This window comes from Carassius gibelio, chromosome B4 (genome assembly GCF_023724105.1).
Source record: "Carassius gibelio isolate Cgi1373 ecotype wild population from Czech Republic chromosome B4, carGib1.2-hapl.c, whole genome shotgun sequence".
Taxonomy (NCBI): domain Eukaryota; kingdom Metazoa; phylum Chordata; class Actinopteri; order Cypriniformes; family Cyprinidae; genus Carassius; species Carassius gibelio.
The window spans coordinates 4,577,163-4,595,591 of record NC_068399.1 but is presented as its reverse complement, the minus strand read 5'-3'; the positions used below and the strand labels follow the sequence as shown (position 1 = coordinate 4,595,591).

The 18,429-nt window shown below is 38.1% G+C and overlaps 1 protein-coding gene across 1 annotated transcript in view; it reads right to left on the bottom strand.

Moving 5' to 3' along the window:
- Positions 1 to 10,877: 10,877 nt before the first annotated feature.
- The window catches only part of LOC127955910 (NACHT, LRR and PYD domains-containing protein 3), a 48,672-nt gene continuing 41,120 nt past the window's right edge, over positions 10,878 to 18,429 (bottom strand). The window contains exons 9-10 of the mRNA XM_052553537.1: positions 12,041 to 12,087; positions 10,878 to 11,958 (exon numbers count right to left, since the gene is read on the bottom strand). Of these exons, the coding sequence (XP_052409497.1) occupies positions 11,363 to 11,958; positions 12,041 to 12,087 (643 nt within the window). The 3' untranslated portion in view covers positions 10,878 to 11,362. The remainder of the gene's footprint in view (positions 11,959 to 12,040; positions 12,088 to 18,429) is intronic.

Sequence of the window (18,429 nt, the reverse complement as noted above, 5' to 3'; positions counted from 1 at the left end):
CTATACTAGTTTATTTTATTTTCATTATTTTTTTTTTACATTTGAATACAGTTATGAAATAACTGACAAATTTATTTTTTTTGGTACTTCATATTATTATTGGTTATGTCAAAATAGCACCTGTTTTCTGTTCACGGAGTAAGCCTGTCTGCTGAAAGCACATTCATCTGCTAGCATGTTATGGAACATTTCTTCAGTTTACCTCTGAGCAGCATCCTTAAATTGTTTCACTGTTAAATGTTTGAGCTTTTAAAAGTTTAAGTAGGGACAAAACAGGAAAAAAACATTTGGTTTTATTTAATATTTTTTTGCACTACCAAAGCCTATTTGTATAAGGTTCATGCACTACAAATCAGAAGGTACTTAAGTTAATTTATGTTTTGTTGTCTGAGACAAAGAAATAAAAGTATCTGTAACATAATGAAATGCATATCATGATTTGTTTCACATCATACCGCATCATACCGCATCGAATCGTATTGAATCGAATCGAAATCGGATCGCACTGCATTGTAACAGAGGTGTATCGTATCGTATCGCATCGCTAGCTGCTTCATGTATCTTTAATGTATCGTATCGTTGGCTATGCATCGAGATGCGTATCGCATCGGCCTCAGTTATGGAGATGCACATCCCTAATACACACACACACACACATATATATATATATATATATATATATATATATATATATATCACTGATTCTTGAGAGTCGGGACAAAACAGGTTTTAAAAAACTTTTTTTTTAAATACACACTATATCAATTAAAGTTATATGTTTCTGCAGAGAAAGGTCCTAGCTATTTAACCATGTAAAGGAACAGGTTCTAAATAAAAACACATTTTCAACAAATCAACATGTTTTCATTCAGAACTTGTTGAGTGTCAACTCCATCAGACACACTAAAAAGTATAAAATTGTAATTCTTTCAATCCAACAAGAAACTAAAATTCTGAAGTATATTGTAATAGTGTTTAGTTACTCTGATATGTAAAAAAATACAATATATACACTTAGGTTGTGATTCCACACTATTCTGAAAACTCAGATTTCTAAATATTAGCATTTTCAAACATTGATTTTAACTTTAATATTTCCTTAAATAAATAAAGAATAAATAAAACATAAGAGAATGTAGATCAGATGGTCCTTTATTACAAAAACAACATAAACTGAAGGAAGAATATTTTTCCCCAAAAGATTAACAAAAAAATACATCCAACGCTGTTGATGAAGATCTGACGGTGTTGACGAAAAACTGATGGTGTTGACAAAAATATGTGTGCATTGCTGATTAATGAACAGATGTGCTTTTCAAATACTATACTAAAACTACTCATTGTTTTTAAAGTACTGTAAAGCAAACTATAATTAAGATATTGCACATACACCATTTCCAACTATTATAAATTACACCGTTTCCAACTATCAAAAAAAAAGAACAATAAGGGAAACCAGGGGCCCTCCTCCCCCAATTTTTTCATCTATCTCCTCTATACCACTTCCTGCTCTTCTTTTTCTCATCCACCTCTTCTCCTCTTCTTTTCCTCTTCTTTTTACTTTGAAGTGAGGTGTGTGTGTGTGTGTGATGTGTTTGCCCTGCACTGCCTACTTTATACTGGGTGTGATCTTAAATTAACAACAATAGTGCAACACATAATCTAAGCTGCGTTTATGCCTTGGGCAGCAGGCGTCGGACATGCTCACGCTCTATGAAGTCCATCACATCAGGGGCTATGCTGTAGATCTCTCGTTTTCTTAATTTGACTGGTGATGCAATTCCCATTAGTTTCACTATGATGTCTTTAACTGGGCAGAAACAGACATCCTTTGTGAGAAGCTTAGGCTGATACTTTGCTGTTGGACCATGGGGATGCAGAAACTCCACTTTCACATCTTGATGCTCAGTATCCACGGCAATGGTCTTGGCTAGCCACCAGTGGTCATCATATACTACTGCTAGCCAGTCTCCATTGTTAAGGCTGCTAACAGTCTACACACTGGCTTCTCATTCCTCTATCTCTGTGTCTATATATACACACACATACAGTATATATGTAAAGTATGTAAGTATATATATATATATATATATATATATATATATATATATATATATATATATATATATATATATTATATATATAAATAACATGTTACACAATAACAAGCAGACCACTGCCTGCCCATTCTTTACAAGTCAGATGCGTATGGTTAAATAATGTAATGCAAGCTAAATGTGCATTTAAGTGTAAATAAAACCCTGAAATAATAGTTTAATCTTATACTATATTTACAAACAATATTATAATCGCACATTGAGAGGTTATTGGTGGATTTGTCAGACATAGAACCTGACGGAGTTGACGTCTGACGGAGTTGACATAAGGGCATGTATTTTCCCTCCAAAACATGTATTGTACACTACAGCTAGGTAGTTTTTCCTCAGTTGCTAGCTGTCCCAATAACCTCACTAAAATACTTAAATTCAATCCACTGTGGTTTATAAAAAGTATCTTAACAGAAAGATGGTGTTGACATGGTGCAGCTGTGACCATAGGAATATTGACATTGTTTGTCTAATATATTAAAAAAATGTAAACATACCAGAGCATGTGTGGTAGTGCTGCATTCACCACAGGCAGGGAGATGAAAAGGGGTCCTCAGGGATATAGCTGACCTGAATTTCCTGATTTAAATAGCTTTATTAAAAAAATCTGACTGAGTTGACAGAAACTGAGGACACAACTTTAATAGGTAGATTTTTATGGAAAATATAGTTTGATGTTCACTTCATGCATTGTTTTTTATATTTATACCTCTTATTTTTTATTGGCTATATATGTTTTCACAATTTTAGAGCTTTTTTAAAGTTTTTTGGTATGATTAATATTGTGACCGCTTGCTGAGGACAAGTGCAATAACATGGACCTTCTAACCACAGACCACACATTAAAAAAAAAAAACCCAAAAAGATAAAAAAGTTTATTCTAAAAATTACATGGGTATATACAATTCCTTTAGATTTAACTTTGTAATTATGTCAATCATGATGATTTTTTAAATTTTTGCTATAAATTAGACTTTTCTATATGGGACATGTTTTGTCCCAACTCTCAAGAATCAGTGATATATATATACAGTCCTCACAGTGTGAGACATTATGCTCCAAGGTCTTTCTATTACTAACACAAAACATCAAGTCATAGTGGTATAAAAAATATTGCCATTCAAATAGATAGTCAACAACAACTATTAAATTCTTACTTTGCAGCCTTGAAATGGCAAAGTTTTCTGTTGCTGTCCAATGCAATTGGACAATAGAGGGGTACAAGCTGGGCACATGAAATGTTTGCCGCAGATCTCGTCAACCTCATAACGGCAGATGGACCACTTGAAAAAGATCTTTAAAAATCTATCGCAAAAAGTTCCAGACTAGATAAAGATACATTTAAAAATTATTAAATTCTAGGCTTGTTCATTGTAAGTCTTTTCCACATCTACCGTCCTCTGTAAGTTAAATAAACTGACCACCAAAACATTAAAACATAATAATGTTATCATGGACCTCCTTGTTCACTGAAATTGTACAAAGCTATTCAAAAATACTATTGTTCACAATTCTACAAAATAGTTACCACCAATCTGGCTACTGTTATTTGGTCATTAAGGTGTTTTTCCTCCGAGAACTGCTTTGCAGTTTTATTTATTTATTTATTTATTTATTTTTGTCTCAATTTTATATAATAATAATAATATCCATGTTTCTCTGCATTTTTTACAATGAAGATGGGGCAATGACAATTTGTAGCGACCTACAAAATAATAGTCAGTAAATTAGATTTAAAGGGATAGTTCACCCAAAAATGAAAATGTATTACTTACCCTCATGCTGTTCCACAGCCATAAAACAGTATGTAAGTCGCTTTGGATAAAAGCATCTGCTAAATGCGTAAATGTAAATGTAAATGGATCAGTGTGTCGAATCTGCTGCTCAGAGCGCCAAAGTCATGATCTGAATCATGATTCGATACATTGATTCATTGTGGTCCAATGCTTCCTTCAGACGGGAACGCAGTGAATGACGTGATTGACATTAGCTGGCTTTGGATAGTCTTTAAGCTAACGCCTACATGCCTGCATTGAATTATTGAACTATATATATATATATATATATATATATATATATATATATATATATATATATATATATATATATATATATATATAGGTGATGGTCATATAACTAGAATATCATCAAAAAGTTGATTTCATTAATTCCATTCAAAAAGTGAAACTTGTATATTATATTCATTCATTACACGCAGACTGATATATTTCAAATGTTCATTTCTTTTCATTTTGATGATTATAACTGACAACTAAGGAAAATCCCAAATATCAGTACGTCAGAAAATTAGAATATAACGTAAGAAAAAAGAAAAAAAAAGTTGGTCAGGAGCAGGAAGCATGAAGTGCTCTAAAACTTCCTGGTATACGACTGCGTTGACCTTGCACCTCAGAAAACACAGTGGACCAACACCAGCAGATGACATGGCACCCCGAACCATCACTGACTGTGGAAACTTTACACTGGACCTCAAGCAACGTGGATTGTGTGCCTCTCCTCTCTTCCTCCAGACTGTGGGACCCTGATTTCCAAAGGAAATGCAAAATGTACTTTCATCAGAGAACATAACTTTGGACCACTCAGCAGCCATCCAGTCCTTTTTGTCTTAAGGCGCTTCTGACGCTGTCTGTTGTTCAAGAGTGGCTTGACACATGGAAAGCGACAGCTGAAACACATGTCTTGCATACGTCTGTGTGTAGTGGTTCTTGAAGCACTGACTCCAGCTGTGGTCCACTCTGTGTGAATCTCCCCCACATTTTTTAATAGGTTTTGTTTCACAATCCTCTCCAGGGTGTGGTTATCCCTATTGCTTGTACACTTTTTTTCTACCATATCTTTTCCTACCCTTCGCCTCTCTATTAATGTGCTTGGACACAGAGCTCTGTGAACAGCCAGTCTCTTTTGCAATGACCTTTTGTGTCTTGCCCTCCTTGTGCAAGGTGTCAATGGTCGTTTCCATGATTGTGTAGCCTACAGAACTAGACTGAGAGACCATTTAAAGGCCTTTGCAGGTGTGCAGGTTTTGAGTTAATTAACTGATTAGAGTGTGGCTCCAGGTGTCTTCAATTTTGAACCTTTTCACAATATTCAAATTTTCTGAGATACTGAATTTGGGATTTTCCTTAGTTTCAGTTATAAACATCAAAATTAAAAGAAATGAACATTTGAAATATATCAGTCTGTGTGTAATGAATAAATATACACTTTTTGAATGTAATTTGTGAAATAAATCAACTTTTTGATGATATTCTAATTATATGACCAGCACCTGTTCTTGTTATACAGGCACTGTATTAAGCAGGACATATTTCTGAATGAAAAGGCTTTCTGTTACCACATGTAAATGTCTAAAACGTGTTTATTTGAGAAATATATCCAACCAACTTTATCTAACTGCAATAAAGACAGCAAACGGTGCGCTTGAGTTGCAGGAATCAGTGACTTCAGTGCTCCAATTTTAATTCCTCCCTTGACTTCAAGCAGCAAATTTCACAGATCGGTAGCTATTCGGTAAGTTAGTTTGAGATGCCAGATGCTTCTCCCTGAATGAGGATGAGAATAATCAGCAGCAGTCATCCTCTAATCATATTTGTGCCAGTTGTACAAGTGTCTGGGTGAATTCCATGCTTGTAGTGATAGTAGTTTACTATGCTGCTGAAGAACACCATGCTTAGCCTCAGAACGAAAGTTGCATGAAAGTCATGTGAAAAGGGCCTATAGCAGGAATACAAGAGGGCAAGGGAAGAATGACAATAACAGCATGAAACGTTTACAAAATAAACTACATGAAAAACCTTACAATCCATCTTATAATAACAACAAAATTCATATTTTGGTTATTATTATTAATAATATTTTTATTTAATAAATATTGCAGTCCTATTATTACAATAATATTTTATTGATTTGATTAATTGTAATATAAACAATACAATTTTAATTAATATAATTGATATTTTTGTTATTATGATTATTATAACATTTCTTTTTTTTCTCATAATATTTGATCAAATGTAAATTATAGTAATAGTCAAAATAATCATTTTATTACATTTAATAAATACAATTTGTTTATTTTAAAGTGCAATATTGTAGACTGTTTGTCACTACTGTTTGTGTATGTATATTACAAGTGATGAATTTTATTTTTAATTCTTGGGTATTTGAAGAAATAAGTGTACATTTAACATCTTATTCTAAATGCAGGTACGTTTATGTTATATTTCATATATGTTATAATCTTACTAGGTCGCAGATATGTTTTATTATCGTTCCTAGTGACCATATTGTTTATCTGTATGTACACAATATGCTTTTTTGCTTCCGGCTTTGCTACAGTTCGGACATTCTAGCTTACTGCTCTGCGCTTTGCTTCTTATTTCTGTACAATTTCTACATCAGCAAATCAGCACAGTGATCAAACAACAGATTTTTGGCAAAAACGCTAAAACTAAAAACTCTTTGGGACTGGAATAATACTACAAAAAGAAAACTTTGCCTCCCACTGCCAGCAGCTTACATTCCAGAGACGGGAAAACAAGAGAACATGCCTCCTGTTGGACCTACTTGTTGCATGAACTGCTGCAAACTTCTACAAAGGATTGTGATTTTTTACACAAAGTTACTTGCTGGACTTCCAAAACAGATGGAACACTTAGCAGACCGTCGTCTTATACCCTGACAGCAAACAGCCGGTGAGTCCCATGAATCTTCTGAATCTCAAATAGTTTATACCAAGTGTAGAGGAACAAGCCGAAACTGATCGCCACACTAATCGATGGCACAAACAGGGAGCGAGACCCAAAGGAACATGAGATATCAGATTGTCACGAGTTTCTCGTATTGCTGCCATAGCTTCCTCTACCCCAGATTCGACTATGACAAGGCTTGTAAATACTGGCATTCTACCACCCCCTATACATCTTGAGAACCGATTTGAAGCATTAATGAATGTGGGTGAGGAATCCCCAAATGTATTTAAACATGGATCTGATCAGCCAGCAGCTAACACTGCTACTAACAGGCGCTCAAGGACGAGCAGACAGCGGCTTTCAGCTCAGAGCGCAGACGAGCCCAGGACTCTGATAGTGGGTGAATCTATTATCAGAAACATTAGTAGCAGGACTACAACTACATGCTGCCTTCCTCAAGCAATGGTCTCTGATGTGAACAAGGAACTTCAGAACATTTTGATGAAGCACAAGACTGCAAATCGAATCATCATCCATGTGGGGAAGAATGATATTCGGAAAGAGCAGTCAGAACTCCTTAAGAAGGACTTCAATGAACTCTTTGAAACACTTTGAAGACTCAAAGTTCAGTCGTTCATTAGTGGATCACTCCCAGCAAGGGGAACAAATATGTTTTCACGGTTGTTTGATCTTGTAATATAAAAGGAGTAAATTTCATCAACTTCAATCTTTTCTGGGGCCATAGACAATTGTTTAAACTGGATGGCCTCCACCCAAACAAACTTGTTGCTAGAGTGTTTAAGGACAATATCTACTTTTCCCTCCGTCATCCTTCAGCAGAGGGTGTCAATCCATTCAGCACACACACACCGGGTCCGAGTCATCATGTGGTTGACATATCCCACAAGGACACTGATAACACCATGCAGCCAAAACAAACACTGCTGATAGACACTATCCCTGCTGAGCCCTGCCCACAGAGCTCACAGACTGACTGTGATGTATCAAAACAGCTACAAGATTCACCATCCAAGGACGACTTTCTGGAAAACAGCCAGGAAAACACATCACAGCCACCGGAAACACCAGAGACACAGCCCATCTCACCAGACACATTATCTCTCTCTCTCCAGTATCTCCACTTCTGTGCTTTTCACAGAAAATGGAGGAATTGTGTATGTTGGGACTAAACTCTCTCACTCATTCGCCGCTAGCCCGCAGATATCAACAAAAAAACAGCGGGCCCCCCAACCACCAAAGCCTGTGGGCCCTGTTCCTATGAGAGCTCTCCGACCGCTGCCACAACGCCAGGGCCCAAACCCTCTATCTGCTGAAGGTGAACCAAAAACAACTGATAGCAGCTCTCAGTGATATGTGTCGGGTCCCCGCTATAATAGCAGCAACATTCACAAATGCCTACTGAACAAGCGGGAACCCAGTGTGCCTGTAGCTTTCTCTATTTCAGTTTTATCACGTGATAGAAAGTCTAAGGCCATCTCAAACCGAAGGGCAATCTCATCTAATCTGCGGCCTATTATGCATCAAACTAAGATTGATATAAAGACACAAAGCACAGCCATCAAGTAAGCATCTTTAAACATTCGCTCACTAAAAATATTATCATTTCTAAACCACAAACAATCTGGATTTTATGTTTCTAAATGAAACATGGCTAGAAGACAGCTGCAATGCAACAGTCCTCAATGAAGCAGCCCCTCCTGTGTCTGCAGGACTGTTAGGAGAGGTGGGGGTGTAGCTGCTCTATTTAAAGATGTCTATCAATGCAAGCGTCATTTGATTCACATAGACAACCGTTCTAAACACTTGACTTGACTCAGCATGTGCATGGACCCACACACAAAGGTAGACACACTCTGGATCTAATCATCAGTAGGGGTCTAAACATTTCATCCATTGTTATTAAGGACATAGCACTATCTGATCACTTCTGTATTTTCTTTGATATTTTGATCTCTGCTACCACTGAATCTAGATCAATCTCTGTCAGAAGGAGATGCACAAACGAGAACACAAGTGTACTATTTATGGAGGCTATATCTTTAACACCAAGCATTCTGCAGACTCTGTTGATATTCTCCTTGATTCCTTCAACTCAAAAGTTAAGAATGTTATTGATGATATTGCTCCAATAATAGTCAGTAAGAAAACAAACAGAAATCAGTTTGGAGAAGATCAACAGAAGTTCAGACTATGAAAAGACAATGCAGAAAAGCAGAGCGGATGTGGAGGAAGACGAAACTTGAAATTCACTATAGCATCTATAAAGACATCCTTCATGCTTTTACTGTGAAACTAGCCACAGCTAGACAGAACTTCTTCTCAAACCTTATAAACAGTAACTTAAATAACACTCGTACTCTTTTTGCCACTGTTGAGAGACTGACAAACCCCCCAAGTCAGATTCCCAGTGAAATCCTCTCAGACAGCAAATGCATTGAGTTTGCGTCTTTCTTTTCTGAGAAGATCATAAATATCAGGAAGGCGATTAGCACATCCTCAAGTAATGCAGAGGTCAGACAGATTCGGCCAAAATATCAAAAAGATACTATGTCTATTTTTGAAGTAATTGATAGCAAAATTCTGGAAGACATAGTACAGCACCTAAAATCGTCAACCTTTCTATCTTGACACACTTCCCACATCTTTTTTCAAAAGTGTGCTTGACTGCTTAAAAGCAGATCTCTTAGAAGTGGTGAACGCCTCACTCCTTTCTGGGACATTTCCAAACTCCTTAAAAACTGCAGTTGTTAAGCCCCTCCTGAAAAAGAGCAATCTTGATAACACAATTTTGAGCAATTTTAGACCAATATGTAATCTTCCTTTTATAGGCAAAATTATAGAAAAGGTAGTTTTTAATCAGCTGAACAAATACTTAAACTCAAATGGATACCTGGACAATTTTCAATCTGGTTTTCAACCATATCACAGCACAGAGACAGCACTCTGTCATAGGGTGACAAGAGACAAGTGGAACCATTTTTCGTCGAGGATGTTTCCCGGTCGGAATGGTTCTGGTGTAACACCTGGCCGGTTCCGGTTTCCCCGTGAGCTATGCTCAGATGCCTGGATCAAATGAAGAAACGAGTAACAGGTGTGCGATGAGCGTGGCGATCGGTGATTGGGACAGGTAGCAGGAATGCGGCTTATAAAAGGACTTCAGCTCATCCAGAACGCTGCTGCCAGGATTCTGACTAGAACCAGAAAATTACACCAATCCTAAGGTCCTTACACTGGCTTCCAGTTACATTTAGGATTGATTTAAAAGTACTTTTACTAGAATATAAGTCTCTTAATGACCTAGGACCGAAAAAACAGACCACTCAGATCATTAGGATCGGGTAAGTTAGAAATACCAAGGGTTCACACAGAACAAGGGGAGTCTGCCTTAAGTTACTATGCTGCCCGCAGTTGGAATCAGCTTCCAGAAGAGATCAGATGTGCTAAAACACTAGTCACATTTAAATCTAGACTTAAAACTCATCATTTTAGCTGTGCATTTATTGAATGAGCACTGTGCAATGACCAAACTTATTGCACTATATTTTCACTGTTTTTAACAAAAAAATAATTTTCTTACTGTTTTAAGTTCATTTTAAATAAGTACATTTTGTAATAATTTAAAAAGTTTTAAAATTGCTTGTTTTATTCTTGTTATTATTTTCTTCATTGTTATTTTACTTTCTTTTATGTAAAGCACTTTGAATTACCATTGTGTAAAGAATGTGCTATAAATAAACTTGCCTTGCCTTGTATATGCGTAGTAAGTGAGTGCACAGGCACCGCCTTTAGTTTCATTTTCATTCTGTTGTTGATCAGGACTTGTACACTTGCCGGTGAGTGTCTGTAAACTGCCATTGCTAGTAATTCAGATCGAAAATTAATATCTCATGATTGTGTAATTTCATTAGTTCATTCTGATGTTTGTTTTGTTTTCATTGCAGGTTTACAACCTAGCAATCTAACTGATTAGTTGATGGAAGAGCTAAATGTCACATATGACGAGCTGTGTATGTGTACTTCAATAAATGCTCAAAAAGTGGAGTTTCAAAGCATTTTTTATTTATTTACATGCATACATCTTATTTAAGAGTACAATATTATTATTGTTGGCTCATTTCAGTTTTATGTCTTTTGAAGAATCAAATACATTCATGATACAAACATCAATTTAAATCTGATTTCAAGTTGATTTGTCATGTTTTATTATTATGCACAAAAACAATAGAGAAAAATTAATTACACAAACATGATTCATGAAGAACTTTGCAATTGAAAGGTAATTTTGATAGTAATAATACAAACGATCGACGTCACACTACAATAAAAACACAAATGTAGATCAACAGATCTTACTGTCTATATGAAGATTTATGACACATTTATTCTGACTGTTATTTCAGGAACAGAAGTTCAGCTGCAGTTTAATGTCATGCAGAGCCTCTATAACATCTCTTTGTTACTGATTTATCACGCAGCTCAAAGCATTATGGGTAGAATCTCTTATCAATCTATTCCGATTCATCAACACAGTTTCACTGATCCAGAGCCAACCAAAAACGCAGGATAGAGCGGCTGAGTGAATGTGGTCTGGACTGTGTGGATGAGGCTCGTTGTGTCAGAGACGCTGTAGAAGGACAGAGTTCCTGCGCTGTGATCCACATACACACCTGTTCTATAGATTTCATCCACTCCTGTTCTATAGTAATGGCCATACCCCCCTGTTCTACTGATGATGGGCTTTACAGGGAGAACAGTCTCTATCCTATTGTGTTTAAATGAGTATCTGAAGGAAGAGCAGAACAAACTCCAGGACTGATCATTATTTCCAAACACACACTCATCACCCCGTCTCTTCCTGCTGATGCTCTTATATGAGACTGATATAAACACATAATCTCCACTCCACTCAATCTCCCAGTAACAGCGTCCACACACACTCTCTCTACACAACACTTGATAGACATCATCAAATCTGTCTGGATGATCAGGATACGGCTGTTTCTTTTCCACGCGTGCCATCTTTCTGTTCTCTTTCATGCGTCTCACCTTTCTGTTCTCCTCAGACAGAATGAGTTTAGTGTTTGCTGTGTTTGGATCCAGTGTGAAAAAACAGGCATCTGAACACAAGAACAGAGACATTAATAACATCAACAGCAATCACTACAGCTGAGTGCGTGTGTGTTTGTGAGTTAGGCATACATTTCTTTAGTCCTGCTGTAATCCTGGATTCTCCTCCATGATTCACACTAGAAAACAGACACAGAGTCACATTCAGTCAGTAAATAAATTGCTATTGCTATGTAGTTACGATACAAGGTACACAATGTGGTTGGGGTGGTTGCTAGCAGGGCTGTGCATCACCAGGAAAGTCATGATACAATACTTATCTTGATACAGGACTGCACTGAATAAAGTTAGGTGATCATTGCACATTTTCTTAACTAATGCACTAAACTTATTTTAATAATTCCTTAACTGTCTTTGTTGCAACTTATGCACACACATTGTCACTCACGCAGATCTCACACAAACTTAAGCGCTGCCCTGAAATTTCAACAGCCCATAAGTTATTGTCAGGTCTATACTGCCACCTGTTGGTGCAATTGTGTAACTTAGAGAACAACTTTTGTCATGTCAAGATCACAAGAAAATTAAGTCATGATAATGAGAAAACATTCACTATGTCGTGATTATAAGATTAAGTCATGATCAAGAGAAAAAAACTTATGTCGAGATCAAATGATAATTAAGTTATGATCACGAGAAAACAAGAACATAAAAAAATAACAATTTTTACACTTACATAATTCATTCAGCCCATCTTTCCGTTTCATTCAAATGTTTTTATGTAGCATCATTTCACAAAGATAAAATCAGAATGTTATAATTAAATAAAAAACAACTGCTTATGCAACGTGTGTAGCATCTTTGTTTGGATCATGATTAAAATTAGGGATGTCCCAATCTGATCCACAACATCAGTATTGTGCAGATACTGGCCCAGAACGCTAGATCGGAGAGGAGAAAAAAATATGATCCAATACCTATCCAACACAAACCATGGGAAAATCTATCTTAAACCATCACCTAAATGCTTGAATATTAGCATTTCTCTTGCTGCGACATCCAGTTAAGCATGCTGCCTGTCACGTATTAACAGTAGTAGCCAATTATAGTCGTATGAGTATGAGAGTTAAAGTGCTCTTGCGGTCCGGTCTGCCCTCGGTTGCCGATTTCTTCTGAGGGAAGGGGTGTGCAATATGAATAATTTTGATCGTGGATGATAAAAATGTTTCCATGATCTGCTTTTGAAGAAATATCGTTGTATTATGCTGCAGCGCACATTCTATCAGTTAATACTCTGCGACAGCCGACATATCCAGTAACGTAGACACAGGTATCAGAATCAGAATCAGAATACTTTATTAATCCCCAAGGGGAAATTCTTTGTCACAATAGCCCGCCTTTCAAGCATAAGAAAATGAATAAATAAAAATATAAATAGTATAAAAGTATAAATAAACATAAATATAAAAAGCAACATGGAATATTTCACATATAAGTATTAAAGATAATATTACACAGAAACAGGGATATTGTCAGTTAAAAATTAACTAAATGTCAGTGTATCAGGCAATTAGAGGGAGGCGTTATAAAGCTTAATGGCCACAGGGAGAAATGACTTCCTGTGACGCTCTGTGGTGCATTTCGGAAGAATAAATCTTTCACTGAAAGTGCTCTTGTGTTTGAGCAGCACATAATGAAGTGGATGGGATACATTGTCCAGGATGGCATGTAATTTGGACAACATCCTCCTCTCAGACACCACCGCCAGAGAGTCAAGCTCTACCCCCACAACGTTGCTAGCCTTACGGATCAGTTTATTGAGTCTGTTAGCATCTGCAACCCTCATCCCGCTGCCCCAGCATGCAACAGCAAACATGATAGAACTGGCCACCACCGACTCATAAAACATTCTCAACATCGTCTTGCAAATGTTGAAGGACCTCAGCCTCCTCAAAAAATAGAGACGGCTTTGGCCCTTCCTGTAGAGAGCTTGAGTGTTCTTAGCCCAGTCCAGTTTCTTGTCAATGTGCACTCCTAGGTATTTATAATCCTCCACAGTGTCCACAGGGACCCCCAGGATGGAAACTGCTTTCACCGGTGTCTTTGCTCTCTTTAGATCCACAACCAGCTCCTTCGTCTTTGTCATGTTGAGCTGCAAATGGTTCTGCCCGCACCATGTGACAAAGTCCCTCACCACAGCTCTGTACTCGGTCTCATCACCCTCTCTAATACATCCAACCACAACAGAGTCATCAGAAAACTTCTGAAGATGGCAAGACTCTGTATGGTAGTTGAAGTCCGTGGTGTAAATAGTGAAGAGAAAGGGAGAGAGGACAGTCCCTTGCGGGGCCCCGGTGTTGCTGATTATGCTGTCTGATACACAGTGTTGCAGGCGGACATACTGTGGTCTGCCAGTCAGGTAGTCAACAATCCAGGACACAAGAGGAGCATCCACCTGCATCGCTGTCAGCTTCTCACCCAGCAAGGCCGGCCGGATGGTGTCGAAAGCACTCGAAAAGTCAAAAAACATGATCCTCACCGTGCTCGCCGGCTTGTCCAGGTGGGGGTAGATACGGTTGAGCAGAAAGATGATAGCATCCTCAACACCAATTCTGGGCTGGTATGCGAACTGGAGTGGATCCAGGATGGAACTAACCATAGGCCTCAGCTGCTCCATGACCAGTCTCTCCAGGGTCTTCATAATGTGAGAGGTCAGTGCCACAGGTCTGTAGTCCCTGGAGTTACTAGGACGTGGCGTCTTTGGCACAGGAACTATGCAAGATGTCTTCCACAGTACAGGGACCCTTTGGAGACTCAGACTCAGATTGAAGATATGCTGAAGTACTCCACACAGCTGGGAGGCACAGGCTTTAAGCACCCCAGGACGAACACCGTCAGGCCCTGCAGCCTTATTTGAGTGTAGTCTCCTCAGCTGTCTTCTCACCTGCTCAGAAGTGAGGCACACAGAGATTGGAAGAGGAGGAAGAAGAGATGAGTCATTTGGCTGGAGAGTGCTATTAACCTGTGGGGTGGAGGATGTGGGTGAAAGGATGTGCCAAGATTAGGAGGGAGGACAGTGAGGAGGAGAAGTGAGTAGTTGGATAATAGGTGAGACAGCCGCAGAGTTAGTGGGTACATGTGCATGAGAGACAGTATCAAATCTGTTGAAAAACAGATTAAGTTCATTGGCCCTGTCCAAGCTGTCCTCAACTCCACTGCAGCCATTCGATCTGAAGCCAGTGATGTTCCTCATGCCGCTCCATACCTCCCTCATGTTGTTTTGCTGGAGTTTACGCTCCAGCTTCCTCCTGTACTTATCCTTAGCCTCTCTGATCTTCATCTTTAGCTCCCTCTGAATGGCCTTCATCTCCTCCCTATTCCCGTCTCTAAAAGCCCTCCTTTTGGCATTCAGAATGTCTTTGATGTCCCTAGTTACCCACGGTTTGTTGTTTGGGTAACAACGTACAATTTTTGCTGGGACAATGCTGTCCACACAGAAATTTATGTTGTCCGAGATACACTCAGTAAGCCCATCTATATCCTCTCCATGTGGCTCACAGAGTGCACTCCAGTCTGTCACCTCGAAACATCCCTGAAGTGTTTCATAAGCCTCATCAGACCATCTACTCACAGTCCTTGTGATCACAGGCTGCCTTTTCACCAGAGGCACGTAACAGGGATTGATGTAAACCAGGTTGTGGTCTGACCTGCCCGGGGGGGGAGGGAGGAAGAGCTATATGCATCCTTGACGTTAGCATACAGCAGGTCCAAAATCCTCTCCTCTCTAGTGTGGCATCTCACATACTGGGTAAAGTTGGTTAGTGAGTTATTCATATTGACGTGGTTGAAGTCACCCGAGATCACTATGAGGGCACTCGGGTGTTTAGTCTGAAGTTCAGCAATAACGGAGTAAATAACATTACACGCCGACGTCGGGTTAGCAGAGGGCGGAACGTAAACAGCAATGGCAATGGCATGTGAAATTTCCCGTGGCAGATAATATGGCCGGAGTCCCACAGCAAGCAGTTCAGTGTCCGGGCTACAAATACGCTGTTTAATCGTAATGTGACCTGGATTACACCATCTGTTGTTAACTAGAACGGCAAGCCCCCCACCTTTACGCTTACCGCTCTTGTTGCAGTCCCTGTCAGCTCGAACAATCTGAAAGCCGTCGATGGAAACGTTGTGATCAGGAATATCCGAGTTTAGCCAAGTCTCCGTAAAGCACATTAAACTACACTCCCGGAACTCCCTCTGACTCCGGGCTAACCCTGTTAGCTCATTCATCTTATTAGCCATTGACCTCACGTTGCCCATAATGAGAGAGGGGAGACACGGCTTAAACCTCCTTCTCATAAGTCTCTGTTGTCTGGAGCCCTTTCTCTTCCCTCGCCGCCTCACTCCACCTCTGCAACCTCTGTGTGTCCTCCTCCAGATCTCAGTGGGGATGTCTATGGGTCTGTGCGCCGCAGTCGGCTTCATCGCGATCAGCTGGTCCCGGGTGTAAACAAAGCAGCCACGAACAATTCCGTGGCTTTCAAAAACTTTCTCAAACTGCAAGATTAGAGAGAGTCTATTTTAAGTTAAATTACATATGGACCAAATCACACCAGTGAAGTTTAAAATTAGAATTAAAGTTAAAAATAAGGTGACGAAACGACGGGGCAACTGCAACAGGCTGCATGCAAGCTGGCGCATGCGCACTCCAAAAGCCAAATTACTTATTATTAAAGTATTTATGTCTATGTCCAGTACCGCTGCTCCCACACAGAGTACACAGTAGGGCACCAAGTCCCAGGGGGGCTTCATCCCAGATGCTCAAAAAAAAAACTTTTGTTTTATATGTATATAACGAATACGTAAATAAAGATGTAAACAGAATATACAAAAAATGCGTTTCACAGTGAAGACAGTAGACAGGCAAAGCGCACGTGATACGCCACTCCTGCATTCGCGCGCATGCTCGCTCTCACCTCATGTTTGCGGCTGTCAGTTGTCTGAAAATGATCATAACTTTGCCTGGGAAAAGACAAAAGTAGTTCGGCATCGAGATAAGGAAAAGAAAAAAAGCCAGAGATGAGGCCTGCGCATCACTTTTGGGTATTTTATAATACTGTTAATCTTTTTTGGAGTTTGATAACTAAGTTAATAATGTGTTTCAATGTTCTGTTTAATTAATTCAATTCATATATCCACTTAATCTTTCATTTTTGGCCACCTTTTTGAGATATAATCTCAAAAATTTCTCTCTATAAACCTCTATAATTTATTCAACAAAACATGTGGACATCACAACCCTTACTAAAACTAATACTTGGTTTTATTGAAGTAAAATTTTCTTGTGTGTAATTTCTGAAAACTTGAGACCACAAAATTAAACAGACAACTGTATTAGTAAAATCATAGCCATGTCTGTCTAGGTACAATTGTAATTTGTAAATAATAATTGTTTAATTTTTACTTGTTCATTCAATTTTTTTAAATGCTACTGCTAAATACTATTGTATCGGCAAAAAACTCTTTTTATTAGTGTATTATGTGTATTTGTAGTGTGTATCTTTGTTCTATTTTTTTATAACAAAGATAAAATAATGAAGATTTTTTTATGTTTATAGGTGGCTAATTGAGCAAAGAGCTTCCATTTATTTTATTATTATTATAAGTGTTAGTTCAAGAATAAAATGAAAAATATTGGATTGATATCGGCAAATAGCCAAAGCTGCGGTATCGTAAGTGAAAAATTGGTATCGGGACATCCCTAATTAAAATGCAGTTGTTGCCTTTAATTTCAAATGCCTATAAATATTTTTTTAAGGCCAGTTTGCTTGTTATAGAATAGGGCTGCATGATTTGTTAAAAAAAATCAAACCTGCGATTTTTCTGATTAAAATTGCAACTTTTAAAAAGAAATTAACAAAACACAAAAAACTATAGTTAGACAAAAATGTATTATTATAACAACAATGCTCATTTTATTTTACAGAAAACTGCAGGATTACTTGTTAACAGAGGCATATAACTGTACAGAGGATTAACAATTCATTATTCCACAGTAATTAACTGAGTGTGGGCAGTACTGAATCACCATTGAGAGTCAGCTGAGGCAGGGATTTAATAGACTTTTAGCAACTTTGTAGTGACAACAATGTCTCCTAAGCAATGCAGGTGTTTTGTAATTGAATGTTGAAAATAACAGTCTTCATTTTCTCCCAACAATAGAGCCAGAGGGGGGTGGGGTTAGCAGCAGCTCATTATCATTCAAAGAGACATGGCTCGCTGTGAACAGAGCTGTTTTTGACAAGGTAAAAAGGGTGTTGTTTTACATGACCAATGAGGAACTTTAACCAATGTATGTCACAGGCATTTCATGAAGATCCTGAAGAATCATTGGGGCTTTATTGTTCATTTACAAGTTGTTAATTTTTACAACACAAGTTATCATTTTAAATGTTTGTTTCTAACTTTTATGAAAGCTGTAGGGAAGAGGCTGCTGTATTTGCTATTTTCGCAGTTTGCTCCTG